Source organism: Taeniopygia guttata, chromosome 2 (assembly GCF_048771995.1).
Source record: "Taeniopygia guttata chromosome 2, bTaeGut7.mat, whole genome shotgun sequence".
In the NCBI taxonomy this organism is placed as follows: domain Eukaryota; kingdom Metazoa; phylum Chordata; class Aves; order Passeriformes; family Estrildidae; genus Taeniopygia; species Taeniopygia guttata.
In genome coordinates, this window is record NC_133026.1 from 118279483 (window position 1) to 118297057 (window position 17575).

Genomic DNA, 17575 nt, shown 5'->3' on the forward strand with positions numbered 1-17575 from the left:
CCCACCAGCAAGCAGGCCTGGGGGGGTATGGGTTGGGAAGGGACACACCTGGAACAACTGACCCAACCTGGGCAAACAGATATTCCCTAGCATATATTTTCATGCTCACTATTTAAACTTGGGGAGTAAATGTTCTGAAATATCTGTTGCTTGCAGACTGGCAAGGCAGTGGGAGGTGGTGAGTGATTGCCTTGGTGTCTTTGATTTTGGTTTTTTGACTTCTCTCTTTCTAGTGGTTATTAAGCTGTCTTTATCTTGACCTATTAATTTATCTTGGTTTTGTTCTTTTAATTTTTTTCCCCATCCCATTGAGGGTGGGAATGAATAAGTGGCTGGTGTGTGCTTGGCTGCTGGTTGGGGTCAGCCTAGAGGTAGCCACAAAAATACCTGCTACTTCAGTTTCTAGCATTACCGTTTCCTCAAAAACATGTCAGACAGGCTGGAGCTAAGTCAGTGAAGCTTAAACTGGAAATACTATATGATATTATTTTTTTTTTAACGGCTGCAGTAATGAGTCATTGCACATGGTGGGACAAGTGATTTCAATTTAGACCTTGAAATTGAAAGGAGATTACTTCAGTTGATAAGAGAAAGATCAGCTCCAGCCTATTGAGTTAGCTTTTAGGTAAGGCAGTGATGTGCAGTGTTGTTTTATGCCTGTAATTTAAGTCCAGGTTGTAATAGTCTTTCGTAGTCTTTATCTATGAGTATTTCTTTTGATGTAAATCCTACTGATCTTTCAGAAAACCAGCAGTTTTCATTTTCTTTGGCTGAACTGTGAAGTGCATGCCTTGAGGGCAGAATTTCAGTAGTTGATAGAGTGGATGGAAACTGAGGAAGCCTTCTGAATTACACTTCAGGGAAACCTAACAGTGTTTCTGCAATAACATGATCTACCCTTGTTTGATAAATCCTTGCTGAGTTAAGATAATGATATGGTAGGCATAATTCCACAAGTGTGAGATTGTCATGCAGAGATACAGAATTGCAGGATTGCAGAAAGCTATCATAGGAAATATTTGTGATTTGAAAACTAAACTATGGGAGAAAACATGATAACTGTTGCCATGATTGGCATCTCTGAGAGCATGTCTTTAACCTTTTCTTCTTGTACTGAGAATTATTTAATGTTTTAGAGTAACCTAGTAGCAGTGACTTCTCCTTTGACAGCATGGAATGCTTGAATGGGAGAAAGGAAATATTTGAATATTACTGAAGGTGACTGAAGGTGTTTGAAGCTATTTTGTGAACTTAAAAGTGGTAAAATAGATTAGGGACAATGATATTTGAAATACTAAGATTGTGAGAGGAAAAAAACCTCTAAGGATAAATAAGTGAAAAGATGCAGCGAGAGATTCAGATAGATATTGCATGTTATGATGTGTGGGGTGGAGTTTGATAAAGTTCCATGAACTTAGTGAAACTTTGAAATTGTCCACCAGACCCACTGCATTCCTAAGTAAGATCAGAGATATATATTTTATCAAGTATTACGTGCATGAGTTGGAATTATTTCAGATAGAGCTAGTTCATCTGATTCAGGGAACTGATCTGCAAAGGATTTATAGTGGAACCAGTCTGCTGTTTCCATTCTGCTTCCAGATCCCCCCAAAAAAATGGTTAGTAACAGCCTCCAAAATTGGTCTTTTCTTATTGAATTGGTAAAGATATTTAGTAGATGAACATCTAAGAAAGACAGGTATTCAATGATGTTTGTTTCCAGACTTCCTCATTCTATGAAATGTTACCTGTGGCACTAGTTCCATACCTTAGATTTCCCCTTAGATGCCACCTTTAGGGGAATTTTGTTTGCACCAAAGCATCAGAGCCACCATATCAGCTTTGTACTTTCATTTTACTTCTATGGCCAAAGTAATTTCTCTATGGGTTGTGTTCCCATGCTGTGTACTACAGTCTTGTGATATTAAATTTAACTGCACAGCTGCCTGAAATGGCATCAGTAAGGTTTTGAAAAAACGAATGTGTTGATTGAAAATTTTTTACTCAATTCCAGGTAAAAGTCTGAATATTTTCATGAGCAAGCTGAATAAGACTACTATTTGTTCTCAACTGTTATTCTACTACGGTTAGATTGAAGTAAATAGCATGGTACAGGCATATGAATTTTATTTGTGTGGAAATTTGTGTAGGATTGAATATTTTATAGGGAGATGTGATGATCATTTAATGAACATAAAATATGTTGAAGTCTATTTTGTTCATAGTTTTAATTAAAAATTGCTCAAGAATATTTAAAGCCTGGCTATTTTCCAGAAGAAGGATGCTGATAATTTTTGTTTATTTCCCTAGAAATTAATCTTTTTTTGATAGAAACAGTTATTTAAGCAGTCATTTCTGCTCTCATTTAAGAATTTCAGACTCTTAATTTAGTCAATAAGAATAATGTTAAAATATACTTTAAAAAATTATTTATTTTTGTTTCCATGCTTTGTTGCTGCAGTAATCAGAATGGAATTCTAACAAAAAAGTGTCAGTCATTAAAAAGTTTCCTAAACCTACTGTCCTTCCACATGTTTTCCCTCAATTTTGTATCTTCTTTGTTTACTTATAGCCCATATGAAGGGTTAGCAAGTCTAAATTTAGATGTCTAAGTGTCCAAGCTTCACTGTTGTCAATGCATCTATCCCCAATAAATCAGTGGAGCTTCTTATCCTAAGTGGGCATACACTGGCTGGTCAGCTGGGAGACATCTAGCCCCTCACGACTTCTCTATTGACAAAGTCACTGCTGACATCACTGTGAAGACTTACTGTATTTAATTGCATTTAAACTTGTAATTTAATCCATGAAAGAATGTAACACAGCCAGAATATGTGAATGCTGTGCCATAGTCTGTAAAAGTCTGTACAGTTATAACCTGATTGTGGTGTAGTTACCATTGCCAATTGCAGGGCAAGATAGAATGTCTCTTAATTAACTTAATAACCTAATAGGTACATTTAGACAGGGCTAATTAGGACTTTCTTGTAATTGGGCTTATGATTAATAGACTGTGAAGACTGTTTCATTTGTATTGCATGCCTGGAAAGTTACAAGGAAATAAAAATTTGAGCCATCATTGAATAACTAATAGAAGACCTTAGGATAGCACAATAGTTAAAGATATAAAGAATTCTTTATGAAATATTGTTTATAAATTCTATATATTTTTATAAATAATTAATATATTAAACCACTACTTTAGAGCTGGTGTTTCTTTTCAAGATCTTTTGCAGCCTCATTACACATACATGAATCTCATCCACAAATGAACTTTTACAAGTTGTTTTTTTTTAAGCAGTCTTAGTAACATAGTTTAATAAAACTAGTGAATGTAGGAGCATATGAAGATACCTTTACAAGGTATGAAGAAAGAAGAACTGGTTTGCACAGTGCTAGGTAAAATCCATGAAGCAGTTAACTGAAAGAGCGTATATAACCTTCCTGTTTTTTCTCATTCTGCCTTTAGATGAGGTAGAGCCTAATTTGGGGCAATAGAATTGGGAAACAGCAGAAACTGATGTATTCATCTGAGTGCTCTAGTCTGTAACCATGGAAGTTTCCTTTGGCCCCTTTTCCGTGCTCCAGTGTGTCTCAAGGGTGCACAGGGAATTCATAATTACTGACTTCTGAACATCTTCACTTGTTACACAGCTGGGAGGAAGAGACTGTGTGGAGTCCACTGATAGAAAAGACAAAGGGACATAGAGTGAAAGGAAGACCTAGCAGTAGAAAGGAGATAGGAGGAGAGAGATTATGGGTAGTAAGCAGTTCATTTGGCAGCATGGAGACCCAATCTGCCATTTGTTGTTATGAGGCATGTTGTGCAGAGAACAATAGACTTGCCTTTTTTAAAATGTAGAAAATTTAGAAATTTGAGCTAAAAATGTGAGAAGTATAATTGGTATTTTAAAGAGACTTCTCTTTAGGTGTCTTGCATTTTTGTTTTTACGAGGAGTTGAAACTTACCTGATGATTTGTTAATGAAAAAATGAATCTCAGTTTCAATGATCTTGTCCCATTTTTGTTCTGCTTTTAATGCAGAGGCGTCTTCAGTGAGACTAGTTGGTCTTTTCCCTTTTCTTTTTCTTGTGAAACCTTGCCTACTTAGCACATTGTGAGTCAGATCAGACTGCTGCTAACCAAAAAGGAATTTTATTTTTGCACCTTGTACACTTTAGTTTTTCTTAGTTAATACATTCACTTTTGTCATCTTTTTTTAGAGACATTTTAAACATGTGAAAGTATATTTAGAGTACCATGTAGTATGTTATTCCTACTGTCTATTAAGATGTCACCTGAGCAACAGATGAGGTCATTAAATAAACTTTTGATCATTCAATCAGAAGTTTAAGTTAGTTTTGCTCGAAAATGGTACTAGAATGAGAATACCCTTTAGTTGATACTCCTAATCTGTAACATCTTTTAACTTCCAGAGAAGTACGTATTTATACTTAAAAAATTTGGTGAATGCTCACTATGTACAGCTAATGTTGGTGAAGCTTTGTGCTTTTTTTTCTTGTTGGATAGCTCGGGTTCGTCTTTACTCTTGTTTTTCTTGCCCCTCCAACCCTCCCACCTTATGGCATAGCCAAGCAACTGAATGCAGGCAGCTAGCATATTTCCATGTAATTGCCAATTTGCTGGGGATGACAAAAGTCTCAAAGAAACGTGAACTTGAAGAGGACGGGTTGAGAGCTGGGCAGATGGAGTTGCGTCCCTTGATGAAACTGGTAGAAACTGGTAATTGTGTCATTTGGCAAAAACTGGCAGAAGGGCAAAGGCAGTGAAGGTCATGGAGCTGTGATCCTATTTCCAGGATGTCTGACAGTGTGTGAGGCAGAAGGATATGGAAGAGAAATAACACCTTCACCTTGTGAATGTGAATTTACACAGAGTATATGTCTGAAGCTATTGTTCTTGGAGTGGAGGTGATCTTTGCACCTTGTCCAGAGTTCAGGAACTCCATGGAAAGTGGTAAATTGGAGACCATTTCCAAACCTTGCTTGAAGAAGCTTCAGAAGTAGATTCCCAAGAATTTTTTTACTCCTCTTTTGCAGTGGAATACTTGAAGTAATGAGTTTTGTCTTCTTTAAATGGCAGATTTTATAATCTGAGTTGCCTTTGTGTTTGTTTAAAGTTGCATTTACTTTTAATGACATTTCTGAGAGTGCTTGAGGCAAATTAGTTTGAGGCTTATTACACAAAGTAGTAGGTTGTTTTTTTTTTCTGAATTTCACACTCTTCAATTTATGAGGATTTCAGCAATGTTATATTTATCACTCAGGTCTTATTATCAATATAACAGTAGATACAAAAATTGGTACTTCTTAATAGAATCTAATTTCACATTGCCTTGATCTTTAGGTTTTTTGCTACATCTCAGAAGAGGTAAGGAATCCTGTAATCAATTTTACTTTATTAGATTCATCTTTGTTACTTAAAGACCATTTCTTCCTGATACAAGCAAATCAGTTATGGTAACAATCAAGTAGTGTTTTTCTTACATTGATATGTAGGCATTCTAAGACTTCTCATTTTTCTGTATTACCTTTTTCAATACTATGGTCATAATATTACTACTACTACTAATAATATTACTAATCTAAGACAAAAATAGTTTTCAAACCATGATTCTGAGAAATTATTTAAATTACAAGTCAGATGTAACAGATTGGCACTTTTCCTTTGGTAATAGAATCCTCTGCAGTGGAATTACTACAGATATTGTGGTCCATTACAAGCACTAGATTACATCTTCCCATTGTCACTAATTCTGCATTTTGGCAAGGAGAAGAATTCAGGTTTGCTGTTAGTGTTGCCAAGCAACTAAAATATGAATTACTGCAATTTCTGAATTTTTCTTGTATGATGTATATCGGAGGGTTTCTCCTATCTTGGTAAGAGGCAGTCCAGATTAGTAAGTAGCTTAATTTCTCCCTGTGGAGTTCCAGTTCAAAACCAGGGACACCCGGGGTTTTTCATTTCACTGTGGATAAGTATCAAAAACGACATCACAGAAGATTGTGTCTTAAGACACAAAGTCAGATTGGGCATATTTTCTCCTTTTTGTCTATGAAGAGAACTTGCTATGCCTTATTAATCCTGCGTGCAGTTATTCATGTTTGCTGCTGTTTAGTATGCTTCCTCTGAATTATCTTTTCCCAACACACTTAATTGATGATAATGTTAAGTAACTACTGACATTTGAAAAAAATTTTATTACATGAAAGTGTGTGGAAAAGATGATATGGAGATAGACTTAAATGCATTTAAGTTGTGTTAAGGTTTATGCTTGGAGATTGCTGAAGAGAGAATATATGCTCTGAATAACTTAGTTTAGTAGTTTTGGGGGTTTTTTGCATTTTTTTTGTTTGTTTATTTTTATTATGTTCTCATTTTGTTGTGCATTCCTGTAATTTTTTACTTCTGTGAAGTTTTTTCATTTTGCAGCAGCAGCCACAGATCTGTAGAACTAAATGGGTTTCAGGGTCACCTCACCTGCCCTGAGTCATACATTTCCTCTCAGAGCACATGCGCAGAGCAGAGCCACAGCTTCTTTCTGGATTCCTAATGTGCTTTATACCTAGGAAGCCAGAAAGAACCCCAGCAGAAATAATGGACAGTGTTTCTTTTTCTGCAGCCCTGCACAGCCAAGGTGCAGATAGCAGTTGGATAGTACCTATGTGTGGCATAGAAGATGCTTTCTTGTTGACATTGGCTTTATATCCATGTATGCAACAGTGTAATAAAATATTTCTTTATTTCTATACTACAGTATTTCTGAGGACTTGCTTTAAAAACCATCTACTTGTCTGATCAGACCTTGGAGTTCCCAGATATGTATAGGCTGAGAACACTTCATATATGAGACTTCATAGGATCAAGCTAGCAATAGTTGAAGAGGTGGTTGTTCCAGCTGTTTTCTTCAAATTTGAAAACAAACTTTTCCTTTATAAATACTAATTTTCTTTTGGTAAATACAGGATTAGTTTAGGTGCAATATCTCACTAATTTTTTGTTTTGGCTTAATTTTCTAAAGGAGTTGATGACCAAGCTGATAACGGAGACACCTGACCAGCCAATCCCATTTCTAATTGATCATCTTCAGTCCAAGCAGGGAAACCACGGTCAGCTTCAGAGAACATTGTCTGGCTCTGCTGCCCTCTGGGCAGAGAGTGAAACATCAGGTATGTTCTGTATGCTAGAAAGGGCTGGTCTCCAGTATAATCTTCCCATACTTGTGTCCATGATTTCCTGGATGCACATGTACCTACTGAACAGGGACTGCTTTGTGGTTTTGAGCATGCAGAATAAATCCCTTTTATCCAGCAGATACTGAATTTAATATACATTGCTGTCTGTCAGCTCAGCCTAGGTATATATCATGTGAGTATGCATCAGAGTTACAGAATGGAAACAGTCCCAGTCTCAATGAGAGAGGTTCCCTTGCTCTTTCTTTGTTTTCTTTTCCCCTCCCACGGTATATCTATGCCTGAGATTAAACTCTATTGAGATATTTTCTTTAATAATATATGTTTTTATGTACCTATCATACCAACCCCTAATGAGGAGCTGCTGTGCTACTTTATAAACTCTAGTGTGAATAATTTATGATTGTAAATCTTCAGAAGCATTAAAATTATATTCTGAAGTCGTATCTGCTCTTATTGTAAAGCAGAAGTCTTGGTTTTCATATTCTGGTACAAGCTACTATTACAATATTAGTTTTGTGTTTAAAAATTGGCTAATGATCTGTTTCAGACTACAGAACTTAAATAGTTATTGGCAGCCAAAGTATTAATTTGCTGACAAATTACCAATTTATATGAAATACACAGTTTTAACATAGGCAGTAAAACATGTACGTAACATGGACATTAAGAACTTTTTCATAACAAAAAATTGACCTTTTTAATGAAAAACATAATAATTTATAAGTTTTGATATTTTAAAAGTGGAATAAATATAATAAATATAAAATAAATCAGAAACAGGAGGAAAAAAAGAGCTATCTTTAATTTGGATTGATATACCTTGTGAGTTTTTTGATTATTTATTTGTTAAGTCTCTGAAAAATGACTCTACAAATGTTATGATTTTCTAATTTGATTCTTTTAACAGAAAATAAAGGAACAAGAAGAGATTTTAGAAATTATGATAAGCCTTGGCAGGTAAATGCAAAAAAGCCTAAAAAGTCAAAGAGCGACCTTGCTGTATCCAACATTTCTCCACCATCACCGGAGTCCAAGTCATGTAAGAAAGTTTCACTACATTAATAATTTCTGCATACCTTTTTCATTTCCATAAGGTTTAAAATGGAAAGCAAATTGTGGGCAGATTAAATGCCGATATATATATATGTATATGTTAGAAGGGTTTGATTCTTGCCTTAATCTCACTTGAATTATAAATACTTTATAATTCCTTATGTTGTCATATGTAGATATAAAAGAATTCTGGATAGGTTGATTAAAAGCCAGAGTAATATTTGGGTGTCATGCACAATTTTATTATGGTTTGGTGTTTTAGTTTGTGTTGCCATTTTGCAGGTGTAAAATCTCTTCTGTTGATATTGGTGCTAATAGATTTTTTTCTGTGTGTCAGGCAATTCAAAACTATGAAATATGAACAGATACTGTTCAAGGTATAGGAGTAGTGTCAGCAGAACAGGTGTACTGTTCTGAGAGTTGCTGAAGGAATCTAAATGTACATTGAAAGAAAAGGCAGAGTAAAAATAGAGCAGCTGAAGAGAATATTATCAACTACCTGTAAATAATAAGTAAAAATGAAGAAAACAAGCCTTAATGAAATACGCTTCCTGTGTACTGGCTATTAAAGAAATCTAATTTTTAAGCTTGATTCTTAATGTTAGTGTTTTTTTCCAAAATAGATATATTTACAATATGCATACATATATAAAGATAGTTACACAACCAGGGAATTGTTTGGACAAGATTTTTCTCCAAAATAAATTGAAAAATTAGATTTTCTTCTGTTGACTCTTTTAGCTTTTTGATATAATAGACAAATCTTTATAATGTGGGGTGTAATGATGTGTACCAGATGAGAACAGAGATATAGTATGGTGCAATAGAAAATCTGTTATCTTTCCTCTAAAAGCGATATGGGAAAGTCTAGACTTAGGAGTCAAGGAAAATTGCCCAGTGATCTCACTAAGTCAAAATACTACACAGCAACGGGTAAAGTAAATCATGATGAATTTATGCAATACAAGTACTGTGCTTTTTATAGACTTGTATGATTATGAAACATTTTTTACTGTGAATAAATAACTGCAACAAGTAAAAATAGCTTTTACAGGTAGCTGTGTCCCATTGTGCAGGATTTTCTCAGGATTATATTTTTCTAGAAACTGAGCATTTGTCTCTTTTTCTTCTTCATGAAGCACATTGCCTGCTTCAAAAACACTCGAATTTGGTCATCAATTCCATTGTGCCTCTCAATGGGCACACAAATTTTTCAGTCTGTTCAAAAGAAGCATGTGGATTTTAATTTATTTTCAAGAATAAATAGATCCATTTCAATAAATGCTCATAGTCACTCAGTCTGTGTCTTATCTAACGTATTTGCTGGATAATAGGAATTTATGGAGATTTAGTGTTAGAAACAGTAGGCAAAAGGTATTGTGAGCTGTTCCTGTCCTCATACTGTGTTCCTTCCTTCTGCCCTGTGCTTGCTTTTCAGACTCTGTGGTCTGCATCAAATAACTTTCATGCCATCTCCTAAAGATCTTGAATTCTCTGCCTTTATCCCAGATAGAGGGGGATGACATCATGTCACTCCCTTCAAATGTGTGCCTACTACAAGTTTTGTGCTTGTTAGTCCATAGGTTGTCCCATTAGAGGGACAAAGAGGAGGTTGGGCATTCTAAACTGTCAGGTCTCATGTCAAACAAGGAAATATTTTCATCCATAAGACATTCAACATTCATAAGACAACTAGGTCAAGGATCTGTCCTTGTGGACTGAAGGAAACTTAATAATACTGTTCAGTTGGTAAGACTTACTCTCAAACTATCCGGGTCTAAGAAAGAGCATGTGGCAGTGCAGTTTTGCCTACAAAGGAGGTACAGTTAGGATGTGCTTATTGCAACTGACATTCATAAATACGTGGCTGTACATGGGATTGATTCTAAGCATGCTGAAACAGGAGACTAATATCATTGCAAGGCCATTCTGTCATCTTTGAAAGGTCATAGCTATTGTGGGATGTTCCTGATGATTAGAAAAAATGCATTGATTTTGAGGAAGGGCAATCTGATCAGCCTAACCTCACCCTCTGTAAGGATTATTGAGCAAACTTTCCAGAAGGTGTTCCTAGTCACAAGGAGGAAAATGTGATTTGGAACATCAAGCATAGATTTATGAGACCGTATATGTCTGATCAGATCAACACACTTGCCCTCTTAAGTGATATAACTGGCTCTGTATTCATAGAAACAGCAACAGATGTTTCATACCATGACTTTAGCAAAACCTTTGACAGCTTCCTGTAGTATCCTTATTACCCAGTTGATAAGATATGGACTCAGTAAGTGGACAAGATGATGTATGGAACGTTGACTCAGCTGGTGGATTCAAGGCATTGTGACTAGCAGTGCTGCAAAGTCCCATTGGAAAGTCTAACTTTTGCGGCATGCTCAAGGGACTGATACTGAAATTGATACCATTTAAAAGAATTTCCTAATGCCTTGGATGATGGGATAGAATTTCTTTTAGGTCTGTGGTTAGACCAAATTGTGGGTAGTGGTTGGTATTCTGGGTAGTAGGACTGCAGAGGAATAGGACTAAGGAATGGGCTGAGAGGTATTTCTTGAAGGTTGACACAGGCAAATTCAAAATCCTACATCTTGGATAGAATAACCCTCATTTGTGTGGGATTTGTGTGTCTAGAAAGTAGCTTTGCAGAAAAAGATGTGGGATGCTGATGGATAGTGACTTGTAATATGAACTAGCTGTTGCTGTGTGCTCATGCAGTGCTCAACATGACCTACATGCCAGGCTGCAGTAGCAAGAGTAGAGACAGCAGTGTTTGATTTTGAGGTGGCATCTGGAGTCCATTGTGAGAAACAGTGGTGTATTGGAATGAGTCTTGTGGAGGTTCACCAAGATGATGACAGGACTGGAGGATGTGATGGACAATAAAAAGCTGAAAGAAGTTGATTTGGTCACACTGAAAAAATGAAGGGGAGATTTCATTGTTACCATCAACTAGTATGCTGGAGGATGAACAAGAAGGCATAGTCAGATTTGTTTTCTCAAGAGTGTTTAGTGAAAGGACAAGGAAAGAATTATACTGCAAGGGTGGTCAAACGCTGGAACAGGTTGTCCAGAGAGGCTTTGGAATCGCCATCATGGGGTGAACTGAATAGTCTGAGCAACTTTCCCTCAGTGGACCATTCTAGGGCACCAGGTTGGGCTAGAAGACTTCCAGAGGTCCTTTCCAGCTTAATTATCCTCTGCTTCCATGCTTTGCTGTTCATGCCTTTCCATTTTTTTTCTATAACACTGATTTATTTAAACCTTAATTAATCCTATTGGTTTCATTACTTACATCTGCAATTACTTGTATCTGCAACTTTTTGAAAATTGTGTATTTGAACTACATTTTCTTTCAGTTGCTATTGCAGATGTTGGTTTCAGACATGTGCCTTTTTGCCACATCTTGCTTCTCTTATTTTCAGCCAAATGGATTAATATTCTTATATTAATCTATATCTATGGGTATAATCTGTATATATATAGATTAATATTCTGAATGTGCTTTTGACATTTCTATCTTTCTGGTTTGTGCCAAAATCAGCGGGTGCCATATACCCCTTCAACTACACAGATCAGTAAGCAAGCGTATTTAGAAGGAATTATGTCCTAATGTGCACACCATATTCCATTTGTTTTGTGTCTTCAGCTTCTGCCACCTGTATCTTTTTTCACAAAGCATCTCCAAAGAGGTAGTAAGGACTCATCTGAGAAACAGAAAGTTTTGGACCTGCAGAGACCTAAAGATTTACTCTTAGATTTCTGTTTAAAAGAAAAGAACAAATCCCCACATCCAAGAATCTAAAAAGTACATTCCCAAACTTCCAAAACAAACCCAAAATTTAATGTAGTCCATCAGCTCTATTATGTTCTGTTTCAGAGTTTTTGTCTTGTGACTGTCTAGTTCAAATGATCAGTAACTTTTACATTTATTCAGAACTATCATTTCATAGGAATCTTTGGGAACATGAGGGTACTTGATTTATTTAATTCGGAAATATTTTTTTCCTTCAGCAGAGTGATGTTGACTGCAGTGTGCATGTTATTCCTGCACAAATGTCTCTTCATTATGCTTTCAACTTTTTTACTGAAAAAATACCTCCACTCTCTTCTGCCTGTTATCTCCTGAAACACATAAACATTTTTAATATCTAAGCAATCTGACTACTTGTTTGGTGTGTGCATAACCAGAGTTAACCAGAAGCTGTTGCTGTTGTCTGGTTAGGGAGAAGCTTGGAGCTAGGGGTGTTTGTGTGTATATAAATGAAATGTTAAAATTATAATTTAAACAATTTAAATTTATTTAAATTTATTCTGCATCTGAAGAAAAACAAATTTGGAAGTTTCAAACTAGTTTGTTAAACAGACATTTTTGTTTCCTAGCAAGCTACTTTTAGGCAAAGTTGGTTGATCTCTTCACCACTTCCATATTAAATCAGATCACAGATCATCATTTCATGCTACTTCCATTTAGCATTCACATCACATCCCAAATGCAAGTACAATATTGCATGCTTCTAGTTGCTCTTGGTCAGTCTAGGACTGTAGGCTGTCATTTTAGCCTTTTAATATCCAGATACTATGTAAACCATTTTGGATTTATTATCTTAGAACTCCAACCCGAATGCTATTACAAGATTTAAATACATGAGTAATTTTACCCTCAATTAGATTATACATATTTTTGTTCTTTGAGATGTAAGATGGCCATACAATGTATTAATGAAATGTTGGATTTAATGAGCAATTGGTCTGATTCTGTCTGCAGATCATGCATTGAAAAGACTTGTATGGGTTTAGATAAAACCAGATCTTGTACTGTCATCCAGTAGGAAATAAAGGTGTGCTGATTTGTGGCAGAATTCATAACACAATTGTAATTAGATCTAATTTGCATTTATGGTCACGGCACACCACCAGAAAATCAGAAATACTGGCAAATGTGTCTGTCCAGTCTCCTAAGATGAGATGATGAATTCTCAGCTCCATAAAGGGAAACTCTACATCTTTCAATATAAATGCTACAATGTAGATGTAATAAATCTTCTGAATTGTAGGCAAATAATTTCAAGAGGAAGTGTCCTATAATATATAAATCTCTCAAATAACAAAGATGAGGTTGAGGTGGGTAATGTGATAAGAGATTTGAAATTACTGATACCATTTTGTGGAATGAGTGAGCATAATAAAGATGAAGGTCAGAGTATAATGAAAGGATTTTGCTGAGTGTGTGGTGACACATGCACATAAACAATTAATGACGGACTTCCTGCATACAGAGGAGGATCACTTATTGGAAAAGATTCCTAAGAAGAGTCATATGGTGTTTGTACAGTTCTGAATGCTTCCGACAAAGCCATTCATTTGAAAATTACTAGTGCCTGTTGATCCTAAAGCTAAGACTTTATATATATATATATATATATATATATATATATATATAAGGGTTTATATTTTGAAAAAAGTCTGTAAGCAAGAAGAAAATGAACTTGGAAGAACAAACATGTGCCACATGATGCTACTAAATAGATGTTGGTTTAGTACCATTCATTATTTGAAAGACTAGGTAAGTAGGAAGAACTGTATGTCTTCTCTAGAAGTGATAAAAATTTCAGTCAGTTCTAATTCTGTTTATCTTCCTCCTATGTTTTGATTCCTCAGAATGAGCCAAATCATTGTTGAAGTAAATTGTATTTAACATAGAAATAATTCATGACAGCATATCTATTTTGGTACTTTTTCATTGAAGTACAAAATGATTCAGTAAAACATAGCTGATTGTCCACCAGCATGCGAAGCAAATTTCCACCATGGTTTTGACTGATTTCCCACTATCCATCTAGTGAACTGCAGTCCAAGCTTCCTGTGTTTGTGAGACATTTCTCTAAAATTTGTAACTAGGTCACTGTCTTGAGCAAGTGTCCCTACTTTTCAAGAACAAGAGTCTTAAGACTTTCTTTTTTCCTGATGCGAGTTGGTCCATATACTTGGCAGTTGCTGATCCTGGAACTCGACAGCTGTCAAGTAAAACTTATATTTGTTTCATCCAGCTTCTGTCCCATGACAAATTTTTCTTCAAAAGCATATGGTTTCTCAAAAATCCTTCTTTATTTTGAAAAATGTGTTTTGTTTCAAACTGCCATGGTATAAAATTCTAGCTTGTGGAAATTTTCTGCAACCTGGAAGCTCCAAGGTTTTGTCATCTTTTTATATGGTTTTACTATATTAAATTGTTGCCTGATTGCATTCTGATGGTACTGTGAGATTTTTTTTTGGTGTGGCAAATTTAGCATAAACATAGAAAGGAGAGTCTGTCGCACTGCTAATGAGTGATTGCTGTAGAATATCGTATTGGCCCAAAGAAAGATGATGGTAAGATGACTGCAAAAGGACTCAAAAGGACTGTGTGATCTTAATGTAAAACAAAGGTGGGTGAAAATAGAGAGAATTCTTTATAGAATTTATTTTCTAGTTTATTAAAAACTTATATTTACAGTTAGTAATAATTTTGAAGAAATACTAGGTGGAACATTTTGTTTTCTGTAAATAAGCAAAAGAGGATGAGAAATACTGAAGTTGTGCAGTTTAATTTGTATATGCTACAATCTGTGAATGGAGTCAACTTCTGTTAGACACGAATTTATGTACCTTTTAATTGACTTAGTAGTTCTTAAACCAGGGAATTATAAAATAGTGTTTGAAATTTATAAGTATCAGCAAAAAATTACAAGCTGTTCATCTGAGTAGAGACTATTCATATGCTAATACCTTAAAGTCTGTATGTATTTACTGGGACCCACTATAGTTCATTATTTCCATTGTCCTGAGAAGGAAATATATTACTTGCCTTTTTTGAACACAGAGCAGAACAAGACTCTGACACTTCAACTTGCTCCTCTCTTCCCTTCTCCTTTTTGAGGGTTCTTGTGTCCCTTCTATTCTTATCACTGTAGGTCTTTTTAAATGTCTCTTTTGTTTTCTGTCTTTGAGAATGTCTGTAATTGCAGTCTAATACATTAACTTCCCTAATAGCCAGGTTCCTGAGTGGGTATTACAGATCAGAATGTACTCTGGGTTATCAGTCTCTCAATAGATGTCTGTTTTGAAGATGAGTTGGTTTATGTCTACAGGAGGCAGAATCGTGTTATTTGTGAAAGAAGGACTTCAGCATAACTTTGTCCAATTTCTTTTCCTGGAAAAGGTGACAATTGACTTAATTGCACAAGGGAAAGTTGAAGTTGATCCAAAGTGGAGCAGTTTATATATTCACACAGTTCTTTAACACATTTTGTAATAGCTACCAGACTTGATGTCTGAGCATGATTTACCCATTTACTATTCATAAGAGCAGTCTGAAGTTTCAAATTATTATGAAACCACCTTTTTAATCCAAGCTATAGGAGTCTGTAAGTTGCCTTCTTTGCATGTAGTGAAAATGATGTTTATAAGCATAGATTCGTTGACAGCTGTCAAATTAGTAAACAAAAATTCTGAAGCTGGCCAGGATATATTGAAAATTTTAGGCTTTTCTTTGAAGTTATTTTTAAGTGAGTGGTCAGCAACTGGTAAAGGATGGTTGGTAAAAATGCAACTGGTCCTTTTTGGTGGAAAGGTGGATTAGACATCATCTTCACACCAGCATGGTAATGCTGTGTTTGGAGGCAACCCAACAGTTGCATTTCTTGGCAAAAGCAGCAGCTCACTTAATTCTGAACGCTGGCAAAAAGAACATGTAAAACTGCAGTTCCAGAAACAGCATTGTTTTTGTTTTAATTTCTACAAATTGTTGAAAATGTTCACATTGTTCAAAGAAGCTCTGTTCATTGTGTGTCCTGTATATCTCAGACACTCCTCTTCATTGTAGGTAAACTTAGCTCAGCAGTTGAGATACTGTTATTTTAAAATTAGAGGCTTTGGTAATAGATAATGAGCAGCAGATTGTAAGCTCAGGTCTGTGCTTCCCAAAGGCTGAGTTTTAAGTAGTGCAATGAAGATTAGAGGCTGTACAACGTGAATGACAAGACTTACTTTGTTTCACTGTTTTTTATGAACTGTGTTATCTACGCTTTTATGATTTTTGAAAAAGAAAAAAGTTGTTTTAAAAGTTATATCTAAATTATTTTTTTCTTGGTAAAATAACTAGCAAAGCCAAAGATACTAATTTTTCTTTCAACATTTTTACTTATTGACCCCTAGGCCACACAATTCTATTTTGTTGTAAATTAGGTACCATCATGTGCAATAGTTTAAATACATTTTTTTATTACATTGGTTTTATTATTTTCAATTATTAATGTTAATGATCCTGTTTACCAGTTAATTCATTGCAAGAATAATTCAGGTATGCATTTGTTCAGAGATGTTTTTACTTCACATTAACCAAAGAAAATATTTCCAGCAGTTAGAATAAAAGAATAGCTAAGTAATTTCCACCCAAGCTACTTGAGTTTGTAAACTCACTATGCAGATTTTTTTCTACTGTAGGAGTCTGAACTGCCAAATCTAAACTTCATCTATATATCTGTGTACATTTAGTGCCAAGGTCAATAGAGCATCCTAAATGGGATTGGAAGACAAAACCGGAGAACCATGATTTTGATGAACTAAATCATATTCTTCAAGAGAGCAAAAAGCTTGGAAAAGCCCTTGAGAATCTGTCTCACAGTAAGTTGATCGATTTTAGTTTTTTAATGTAACCATGCAGCCTGAATTGTAATTTGGATATACATACCAGGAAGGTGGTCTTCTATTCAATGAAGACCAAGGTCATTGACATCAGCACTATCCTGTTGATAAGGTTTACAGATTGTCTGAGATAATTCAGGAGCTCTCCTGGAAACTGAAACTACCTCTGCACCACCTTTTCTTTTTTTATTTTAGTTTTCTGCCAGTTTAGTGAGCTGAATTAGCTCATAATGGGATCAACACAAGAGGCTGGCTTAATGAAAATGGTGGGAACGTATAGCAGGGAGATTGCTCCTTTGTGTGGTAGTTAAAGGGGATCAACCTTTGCAAAACCTTAATCTCATTGATGGAGTTCAGACCTGTTATTGAAAAACATTTATCTATTTTGTATCCTTGATTTCATTGACTGTTGTAAATGCAGGTGAACCCGGTGGGAAGAAATAATGCTGTCTGACTCCAGTTCAGAAGGCTGAATGATTTCTTTATTATAACTATACTATAATACATTAATATACTATTTAAAGGAGACACTAAAACTACAAGCCTACTTTTTCTAACTACCATATCTAACTGGCTCACAGCTTGTGACCCTCTAGTGAGAGTCCATA

At 35.4% G+C, this 17575-nt stretch overlaps 1 protein-coding gene across 6 annotated transcripts in view; it reads left to right on the top strand.

Annotated features, from left to right (window-relative positions):
- The window catches only part of C2H8orf34 (chromosome 2 C8orf34 homolog), a 185932-nt gene that overhangs the window by 15608 nt on the left and 152749 nt on the right, over positions 1-17575 (top strand). For 5 of the 6 annotated variants that reach the window (XM_072924734.1, XM_030266314.4, XM_072924732.1 and 2 more), the window contains exons 2-4: positions 7043-7190; positions 8125-8256; positions 16818-16946. In XM_072924734.1, the coding sequence (XP_072780835.1) occupies positions 7043-7190; positions 8125-8256; positions 16818-16946 (409 nt within the window). The remainder of the gene's footprint in view (positions 1-7042; positions 7191-8124; positions 8257-16817; positions 16947-17575) is intronic. The other variant, XM_030266313.4, reaches the window with a different exon arrangement.